Below are 10,386 nucleotides of genomic sequence, written 5' to 3'. Positions count from 1 at the left end.
CTCTGTTTCTCTCTGTCTTTCTGGTGAGCACACGCGCCCTATAGCAAAAACCTCTCCAAAAAAATAAATAAATAAATAAAAATATTCCCTTTCGTACTGTATTATTTGTATTATTGTTTTCTTAAAGAGATCAGAGCCCTGCAGACCTTCTGTTCCTGCTTCTGTCAACAGAAATAATTGAGTTCTGTAGAAATAATTAAAACAGTTTATTCTAAGCATGAGTATGAGTGACCAAGGCACAGAAACATAATCTCTGGTGGCCCAGAGGAGGTGCCTCAGGGTGCTTAGCTGCAGCGGCCTTTCACTCCGTGGGGAGAACAGCAGACAGACACAGTGTCAGTCGCATGGGGACTCTTCACGTTGGCCTGGTCCAAACACGCAGGACATTTGGAAGCCTCAGTTGGAGGTGTAGGGATTAATGGACATAGGTGGGTTTAGAAATTCTAGGGTTATTAACTGGTTAAAAAACACGTCTTTGAAGGAACCAGCAGTTAGCGTAATGGCTATGCTGCTAGACTCCCATGTAGTCGACTGCAGTTCGAGTCCTGGACCTGGAGGCTTAAACATGCCAGGCACATGTGCGTGCATGCCCAAGATCCCGAGAGGAGAATGGAGGAGAAGGGATTGCTGCGTGGCCATCCCCCCAGGGGTGATTTCTCGCTTTCTGCCTCTCTGTCTCTTTCTGGCGAGCGCATGCGCCCTATAGTAAAAACCTCCCCCACAAAATAAATAAAGAAAGAAAGAAAGAAAGAAAGAAGAAAAACGACTCTCTGAGTCTCCAAAAGACTCAGTCAACAGAAAAGAATGAGTTTAATTTTAACAGAGATAAGAGGGGTTGACTATATATCACATATCCTGCTGTGCCAGGGAGAGGATGCAGGGAACATGCCGCGGTCACTGACCAAGGCCGTCTCCTATAGCAAGATGACTTCCTACACGTGACCTCCTCCTGCCCACCCCAGGCTCCTCGGAGAGCATCTTAGAATAGGAAAAGTAGCCAGCAGTCTGTCCTCGCTTCTCTGCATTACTCTCCAGAGACTCTAACTGGTGCTGATAACCAAGAACAGTCACTGGCAGGGCACATTCACTGTTCAAGGACGAACACTCCTTTGATAGAGCCATCGGGCTACATGTCGATGCCAGCACACCTGCACAGCATAGTCTTCCAATATGGCGGCTTCTGTATTCCTTGCTACTTCCCGGTGAGCTGGCTAGATGATGGATTTGATTGTTTTGCTCTAGCTACTAATAAGCAAAATGAGAACCAGCTTCCCAAGCCCATGCTGGGATTCTTCACAGGGCTCCCTCCCCTGTGCTTACAGAGCACACACCGCTCAAGTTGTCAGTGTAAGGCTCGTGGTTTGCGGCCAGCGGCTGGTGACCTCATTCATGTGATCACTTCCACATTAAAAAAAAACAAAAACAAAGTCATTCATTTCAGGGAAAGGAATGGCTCTCAGGAGATGGATAGAAACCCTGATGAAGTCTTCATTTTTTTCCTAAAGCTACTAAATATGTCTTGTGAAGCTGATGTCTTTCCAGCTCTAATCAGAACAACCCATGGGACAGTCCGCTACTAGGTTACTGATTGTCTCTCAATTCAGAAAGAAAAAAGACTCAGACAGATTTTGTTCAAATGTGATTTTGAACAGTGTGTGTTTAATAGGCATTTTCTGTTTTCCACAAAAGGCTTTTAAACTTTGAATGACTGTCTAAATTCGCAGTCCTCAGTATCTCAGCATACTGAGCCACCAACCAGGAGCCAGGGCTCGCTGTGTGTGAGTGAAAATGAAAACGCAGGAAGAATGTTTCAGATCCTTGCAGATCCCCCAATCTACTCTGCTCTCCTCTACCATATCCACCTCCAGTCTTGCTCTCGACATTAATGGGTTCCCCAAATTAAGAGCCCTTTACCCAGAAAGAAAGTATACCCCTTTAGAGAGGCGACTGTTCATGAGAGTATGGAGAAGGGCAGGGCAGGGGTGAGGGGGGGTCAAGGTAAGGTATAGTTGGAGAAATGGCCTCCTGAGAACCTCCCAAAATACCCTGGTAGACTTTTACTTTTAGGGAGAGATTTTTTGCTATATGGTGTGTGTGCTGGCCAGAGAGACAGAAAGTGAGAAATCACCCCCTCCCAAGGAGTATGGCCAAGCCACAATGCCTTCTCCATTCTCCTCTCAGGATCTTGGGCAGGCACGCGCATGTGCCTGGCACGAGTTTTAAGTCACCCCGTCCAGGACTCAGACGGCGGTCGACTATGGGGGAGTCCAGTGACGTAACCATTATGCCATCTGCTGGTCCCAGACCCTTGTAGACTTCTCAACAGTGCCAAGGGCACCAGAAGACAGACTAACTGAGAGAAGGGCTGTGAGTATGTTCGGTCTGGAGAAATTCACATGCCCCATCAGTTCTCCAAAGGGACAACAGATCAAAGGACAACGAAGTGCAGGTCCGTTATCCTCGGAGCTATACTCACATAGGTCGAAATCTTCCCAGTTTCTCTCCACTGAAACCGTAGAGTTGCGATCCTAAGGTTGTTTTTCACTTCATAGACTATAATACCCTTGGCACAAATGCCCAGGGCCATCTCGCCGTCCAGCTTCTTCTCTGGGAAAATCCGGTGAACCAGCACACCATATTCTGGTAGCTGCTGAGAGACCTGGAGCAAGAAAAAGGCCGGTGTGAAGGAGACAGGCACGCGGGTTCAAAACTGGGCTTTGGACCATTCCACGAAAACTACCCGAGTATTCTGAGAAAAGGAGTAAGGGTTCCAACTAAGTTTAGGAAACACTAAACACGGATCTAAGCAATTCCCCTGATCACAGAGCTGCTCCATATCCCAGTTATAATCACATTTTCCACGCTTTTAATTGCAGGAGTCCTTTTCCTGTGGAATTCCTAAAACAGCACTTGGAACACAGTTATGAAAATGATATCGTAGAATAATATGCTGAACAAGTTTTCATGTATTTATTTTTCATTTCATTTCAGTAATTTTTTTCAGAAAGAATAAATACTCATACAATTGTTTTATTTGCTTTTGGTTTTGGTTTTGCTTTTTAGTTTTTGCTATAAGGCATGTGTACACATCAGAGAGAGACAGAGGGAGAGAAAGAAAGTGAGAAATCACCCCCCCCAGGGGGGATGGCCTCATTGCAATCCCATCTCCTCTATTCTCTCAGGATTTTGGTCACACACATACACACAACCAGTATGAATTTCCTACAGCCAGGTCCCAGACTCGAACCATGGAGTTGGCTATGTGGGATCCAGGCACCTTATTCTTCATGCCACCTCCTCTTGAACAAGATTTTTAGAATTCTAAGACATCTCAAGGTAAGGGAGCCCTTTTCCCAGTTGTGTCAGTCACAGTCTCCTGCAGTACCATCTGGTCCAACCTTTCATGCGATGGATGGGAAGGCTGAGGCTCAAGCACAGAAAGCAAACTTCCGGGTCATCGGCATCGCCATTAAAGCAAGACAAGGCTTGGTCATCTGCAGAGGAAATGGCCAACCACTCCACTGTGTCTCACCACATCCTCAGCGGGTCCCCACAGCCCAAGGTCTCCCCTCAGCTTACCAGGTTAGGAGACGAAATTGTGCCTGTGTCCAGGGATAGCTGCATTCTTAAGATAATTCAAGGGATCAATAAATGGCATAATGGCTATGTCCCCAGGCTCCCACATAGCCGGCTGCAGTTTGAGTCCCAGACCTAGCAGCTTAAAACTCACGCCAGATGCATGTGCATGCATGCCCAAAATCCCAAGAGAAGAATGGAGGAGAGTGCAGAGTGGTCATCCCCCTGGGGGGGTGATTGCTCACTATATGTTTCTCTGTCTCTCTGGTAAGTGCACACATCCTATAGCAAAAAATCTCTCTTTAAAAAAAAAAAAAGAAGAATTGGAGCAAAAGCATAATGTAAATGTTTTTATGTCTGAATGGCAGTCCTGTCTCTCTGGGCTCCCACAATTCCATCTTCCCTGGGAAGGTCTTAGTTCTCATCAGAGGGTTTATGCACCCGGACCACAGTGAGGACATCTTGTTCTAGGCCTTTGAAATCTACTCAGGATTTCATTCGTTAGACCATCCCTTCTTACCCCAGCACAGAACATCACGTGCTATCCAGTCTCTTTCACTGCTAGCAGGGTCACATAGCCAGGGACAAAGTGTGGCCTTCGAGAGGCCTTCTCAGTCCCGAGCTGGCCTCTGCTGTGATGAAGCATCTCATAGACAGGTGCTGCCTGCTGACATGACACGTCTTCCCACCGTCTAGATGAAGTCTCTGGACACCTGAACCTCCTTCTAACTTTGGAGAGGCCTTTTCATCATTATCATATGAAACGATATTTCTATTTATGGCACACGGATGCTGAAATATCCAGTGACTGCTCTGGGCATGGAATTAGGCCATGACAAAGCAGGGCTGGTCCCATGGCCTAGTGGTTAAGGAAGCTGAATACCACATGGCCAGCCACATGGTGTAACTCTGGTTCTGGTGGTTAGAGAGACATGCCAGGCACTTTCACCCGTGTGCTCCAAATCTCAGCAGGATAAAAAAAAAAAAAATGGAGGGAGAGGAACTGCCGCGTGACCGCGCACCACAAGGGGTATGCATTCTCCCTCTTCCTCGCTCCTTCTCTGTCTGTCTCCCGGACTGTGTTTGTTACACTGCTGAGTGAGGAGCACGTATGCCTTATGGTAAATTTTTTTAAAAAGACATTAAAAAGAAGGGACACCTCAAAATAATTGGGTAAATTCTTTCCAAGAATTTGATGTGCTAGTTCTAAAGAAAAAAATTCTAAGACATTAATGTCATCTTAATTAGAATAATAATACCTTTGCTGAACTTACTTAAACTTATTGATTGGTAATTATTATTTATTTATTATTTATTTATTTATTCATTCATTTATCTGTTTCTTCCACGAGCAAGAGAAGCAGAAATGGAGAGACCACCTCAACAGGCTCTGGATGATGCCATGACCACCCAGCTTCACCCAGCTCCGGGTCACGGGCAAGTATGTGCCCAGCATGCTTACGGAGGTCTCTAGATTTGAACTGGACACCTTCCCATGTGGGATCGCCTTATAGAGCATTGCATCTTACCACTGTGCCACCGTCTGGGCCCCCAGTTCTCATTTTCCATTTTATTTTTCAGTTCACAGAGAGGAACATTATCCTTTTATTTTTATTTTTATTTTTTTTGAGAGGTTTTTCGCTATAGGGCGCGTGCACTCGCCAGACAGACAGAGAGAGACGTAGAGACAGAAAGTGAAAAATCACCCCCCGGGAGGATGGCCACACGGCAATCCCTTCTCCTCCATTCTCCTCTCAGGATCTTGGGCACACACGCACACGCGCCCAGCATGAGTTTAAGCCACCGGGTCCGGGACTCGAACCGCGGTTGACTACGTGGGAGTCCAGCGACACAGCCATTACGCTAACTGCTGGTCCCAGGAACGTCATACTTTTCAGTACTTGGTGCCTCATAATTCCTGAACTGGTAGAGCTTTCCCGTGCATTATTTTATTGTTACTCAATCTTGCAACAACCATCAGAGGCACGTGTAGCCTTCTCTTTTCAAAGGAAAAAAATGGAGGCACAAAGAACTCGGTAATCTGACATTCCCATTTCTGAGCCAGAAATAGAAACGTATGTCTGCTTGTTCTGCGTCTTCACCCAGAACAGCTGCCAGGCAGGCTGTCTACGAAGCCTGGACGCAGGCGAAGCACTGAAGGACATCGTCAGTCTGTAGGAACACTGTCTGTGTCACGCCCTGCCTCCCGGGGTGCGTGCTTGGATGCCCTTCCTCACCCATTCTGTGATGCTATGGCTGGGTTTCCACTTAGAGGGCCGCTTCCACTCCACATGCTTAGGGCCATCACACTCGAGTCCCCTGTCCTCCCAGCAGAGCTGAGACCAGAGCCAGGCACTAGCACCAGCCTTACGGTACCGAAAACAGCTGGAAATAAATAGATCATTATTTCCAGATATTCACGAAGAAATTCACAATTCATATTCTTAAACCTTATAATTCCACTCTTGGTAATCTCTCCAGATAAACTGCTGAATAACCAAGACTAACCCCTCTCACAGTGCAGACTCATGGGGGGAGGAAGGATATGGAAAAGACTAGCTCATGGTCAGTAAAGGATTTCCTTTAAAGGCTTCGTTTAAAAGGCAGCTATTTCAGGACCCACAGGTGGCATGATACTGGAGATGCTCGATTCCCACATGGCTGACCACACTTTGAGTCCCAGACCTGATGCGGGAAAAGTCACACCAGGTACACGTGTATGTGTGCCCGAAGTCCCTGGAGGAGAGTGGAGGAGAAGGGACTGTGGCTTGGCCATCCCTCCCCAGGCTGTGGCTTCTTACTTTCCCTCTCACGGTCTCTCTCTCGACTTTGTAGCAAGTCTACATATCCTATGGCAAAAAACTATAAATAAAATACATAAAATGAAAGGCAACCTTTTCAAAGGATGTCTATAAAGTCCGTCTAATTAGCAAGTGAATGGGTTTGTCATAATGCAAAAACCCAGGGTACAGCCAGCACGATGTCAACAGCCAATAAAAGAGGTTTCCCAGCATCTCACGCCGCCTAGTTATTTGAGATACTGGTTTCCTGGTTGAGGAAGTTTGGAAAACACTGAGTTAACTTTAAACAAGTTGTTTGAGACTAATATGCTAATGTAATTTTCCAGGCAGAGCACAGCAGCCAGCCTCACCCAAACTGAACTCCTGCCAAGTCTGCTTCCCCTGGGAGATAAAGAACTAGCAGTCAGTCATCAATGAACCAGGGCCAAGAGGCAACACCTGATAATGATTTTCTTCTTTTTAATGAAAAGGAACCGTGAGGATGTATAATTAAGTAACCCAGTGACTGCTGATAGAGTAACTGGGCTCTGCGAAGGTCTCTGAGGACCCAGGACCCTCAGGGCATTTGCAGCTGAATAGACAGTTCAAGAAACATCCGGAAAGACAGCACAAGGTATCTTTGCAATATATATCAGCAGTGTCTGCAGCCTTCAGTACCTCCAACCTGTCACTCAGGGACGAGATGCTGTCTCTAAAGAATAAAGCAGAGATAAAACTAAAGATCTACATAGAAAAATGTTAATCTCATTATCATTTAAAATAGTCCCATATTAAAAACATTTATATGTCAAGCGATAGACCTTTGAAGGAATAGGGCACAACGTGTATTGATTCAAAATAAGTTTTCAAGATGTTAGTGATGTTGGGACCAGCAGTTAGTGTAATGGCTATGTCACTGAACTCCCATGTAGTCGACCGCGGTTCGAGTCCCGGACCTGGTGGCTTAAACTCACGCCGGGCGCATGTGTGTGTGTGCCCAAGATCCCAAGAGGAGAAAGGAAGAGAAGGGATTGCAGCGTGGCCATCCCCCCCCCGGGGGGGATGATTTCTCGCTTTCTGTCTCTGTCTTTCTGGTGAGCACATGCACCCTATAGCAAAAACCTCTCCGGAAAAAAAAAAAAAGATGTTAGTGATGTGAGATTAGATGGATACACAAACCTACAGAAGTGATATAAACCCAGCAGTAAACATATACGCGCATATATGAATACACGAAGAGAAGAGGGTAAAAGTGCTGGAATGTAACTGTTCTCTCTCCAGGGAGCAGGATTGTGCGCGAGTGTCTATTTTATACGCAGGGAGGGGAAATGACTTTAAGAAACCCTCTCCCGAATGAAAAGGTCCAACATGCTCTAACAAACAAAACCGTATCTATCCAAGTTCTCCATGAAACACTGAAGAAGGAAAAAAAAAGCAAAAGGAACTTTTTGCTTCTGAGATAGTAGCTTCTTTTCGGATCCTTGCAGCTTTTGCCTGGGGGTGGGGAGGGAGAGACACAGCGGGCCAGCATGCAGAGCTGAAGCTGGGGAGCGGCCACAGTGGCAGCCATCCAGGAGGACCTCCCACAGGACTGAGTCCTTGGCCTCTGGGCTTGGTTAGGGGGACCGTCCACAGTGGCAGCCATCCAGGAGGACCTCCCACAGGACTGAGTCCTTGGCCTCTGGGCTTGGTTGTGTGGTTCTCGACCCCTTTAGCTTTAAAGTCCCCACTTGAAAGATAACATGGCATTCCATAGCATATGTTTCTCTCGGGACTTCCCAGATGACTCACTGGCAGGCTTCCCCACGGGCGCTGCCGGGAGGTTCTGCTGAAAGTGGCAGCCATCCAGGAGGACCTCCCACAGGACTGAGTCCTTGGCCTCTGGGCTTGGTTGTGTGGTTCTCGACCCCTTTAGCTTTAAAGTCCCCACTTGAAAGATAACATGGCATTCCATAGCATATGTTTCTCTCGGGACTTCCCAGATGACTCACTGGCAGGCTTCCCCACGGGCGCTGCCGGGAGGTTCTGCTGAAGGGCTGAACATAGACCGAAGGGTACACTTAGCCTTGGCAGTTCTGCCTTCCAGTGCCCAGAGAAACGTTCGAATCCCCGGGCTTCCTTTAAAAACTGCTCCCAAATCTAAAGGCTCAGCCATGTATCCCACCTTGGGGGAGCTGGGGGTCTCCTCCCAGTCACTCTCAGCTGCATCTACAGAGGCAGAGCAGCCATTCCGTCCCTGGTCCCACCTTCCTGAAGCTCCCACTGAGCGTTTCCCAGAGTAATGCCGGGGCACACGGCAGTCCTCCCACCAGACCTGGTGCTTGCGCTGTCAGCTCCCGCAGGGCCTGGCTCACAGTGAGTGGAGGCTGTGGTGCGAGCAAAGACTATTTGTCGTCAGGGCTGTCCCTGACATAGGGGACTGAAGTGCTACTGCTTTCTCTCGGGAGCTGGAGTAGACCAGCGCTGCTCCCTGTGCATGGGTCACATCAGCCCTGCTGTGCTGGGGCAGCTGCCCAGAAGGCTGCAAACTCGAGGCCTCCCAACAATTTTGCTTCAGCTCATACTTCTGTTTTGTCCTTCAGTCATCCTGCGTGTCATGTCTGAGAAGTCTCCTTACTTGCAGAAAAGCAGTTGGGATGCCGCTGTAAAGTTGAAGAAAGGCCCTACCACACCTGCCCTAGCCCACCAAATCCCACTACCCATGGGGTCACTTCCAGTGCCACCTGCTTCCAGAAGCCTCTTCTTTGCCCCTCTGGACAATGGGGCCTTCCTTCCTCCTAGAGCTCAGGACCCTTGCTTGACCTCCCTGTAGTTATCAGCCTGGCTGACCCTCCAAAGGCGGCTCTGGGTCAGACTGCCAACCTCAGTCCTGTGGGCATCGACCTCTCTCTCGAGGCGTGGAAGGCCTTACCCTCAGAAACTCCAGCTCAGCTTCATCTCCCCAGAGCGCAGAACCGACCCGGTGCATCTCTGCAACTTCCGCTTGGACCCGAAGGGCGGTCATTCTCTCGATCAGACTCGCTGGGATGTAATCTTCAACTAGAAAATACGCCTTACTCTCGGCCTGCAGGAGAGAAGAGGCAGGAGAAAAGGGGCATTACGAGATGCCTTCTGTCGGGCTCAACAGAACTGAGACACGTCTGGAGTTGCCATCTCATCAGGGCCCCAGGGCAGGGGTGCTCTTCGAGGTCCCGTCTGGGATACTATCTCCTACTGCAGTAGAGGTGGGGCCGAGCCTGAGGCATGAGGAGAAGGGAGAGAAGGGAGTCCTCCTGTGTGCCAGGGGGTCCTCAGAACACACTGGGTTCTTCAGTCTTCACAGAAATGCTGTGTGGGTGGATTATGATTGCTGTCGCCAGGATGAGCAAGGAGAGATGTCCTTCGGCAGGGCCCGGGTCTCGCTGTGTGTCAGGACAGAAATGCGATGTGTCCCCAGAGCCTTGACGCGTTCCATGATACCTCTACACCACTTCTCAGAAGACACAGCAAACCCCGTCCCACACTTCCTCTTCAGCATTTCTGTCCACCAGTGCTCTTAGCACTTGTTCCCTGCTTCCGACAGAGATCTTAGCTGTGCACCCCATCGCTGCGCAAGAAGGCATCCCAGAAGTGGCCTCCTAAACGGGAGAAGACCTGACATGTCCCTCCCCCCAGACCTGGGCCTTCATCAGGCCTGCTCTTTAGGGCCTGAAGGCTGTGCCCCCACCCCCAGGGGGGCTGGCAGATCAGCGTCACCCACCACCTGGCAGTTCTCTGAGGTGGAGAGAAGTGTGCAGTTCGGGCAGAGCGCCTCTCTTTTACTGATTTATTTTTGTCAGGGGCTATGTGCCTCGCTAGAGAGAGACAGAGAGGAAGGGGTACAGGGAGGGAAGAAAGAAGTAGCATCCCCAGTGGGGCACGGGCACACTGTGATCTCTCCTCCTCCATTTCTCCATTCTGTCAGGGTTTTGAGCATACGTGTACATGCAGGATGTGCTTTTCAAGCCACCAAACTGGGATTCAAACCGGAAATCAAACCGACTTCCTTTCT

General features: G+C 48.7%; 1 protein-coding gene across 1 annotated transcript in view; it reads right to left on the bottom strand.

Moving 5' to 3' along the window:
• The window catches only part of FRMPD2 (FERM and PDZ domain containing 2), a 113,884-nt gene that overhangs the window by 45,748 nt on the left and 57,750 nt on the right, over window positions 1-10,386 (bottom strand). Inside the window, exons 13-14 of the mRNA XM_027771518.1 lie at window positions 9,268-9,414; window positions 2,477-2,659 (exon numbers count right to left, since the gene is read on the bottom strand). Of these exons, the coding sequence (XP_027627319.1) occupies window positions 2,477-2,659; window positions 9,268-9,414 (330 nt within the window). The remainder of the gene's footprint in view (window positions 1-2,476; window positions 2,660-9,267; window positions 9,415-10,386) is intronic.

The sequence above is a fragment of the Tupaia chinensis genome, unplaced genomic scaffold (genome assembly GCF_000334495.1).
Source record: "Tupaia chinensis unplaced genomic scaffold, TupChi_1.0 Scaffold000221_1, whole genome shotgun sequence".
In the NCBI taxonomy this organism is placed as follows: Eukaryota; Metazoa; Chordata; class Mammalia; order Scandentia; family Tupaiidae; genus Tupaia; species Tupaia belangeri.
This window is presented reverse-complemented; position numbering and strand designations above follow the sequence as displayed.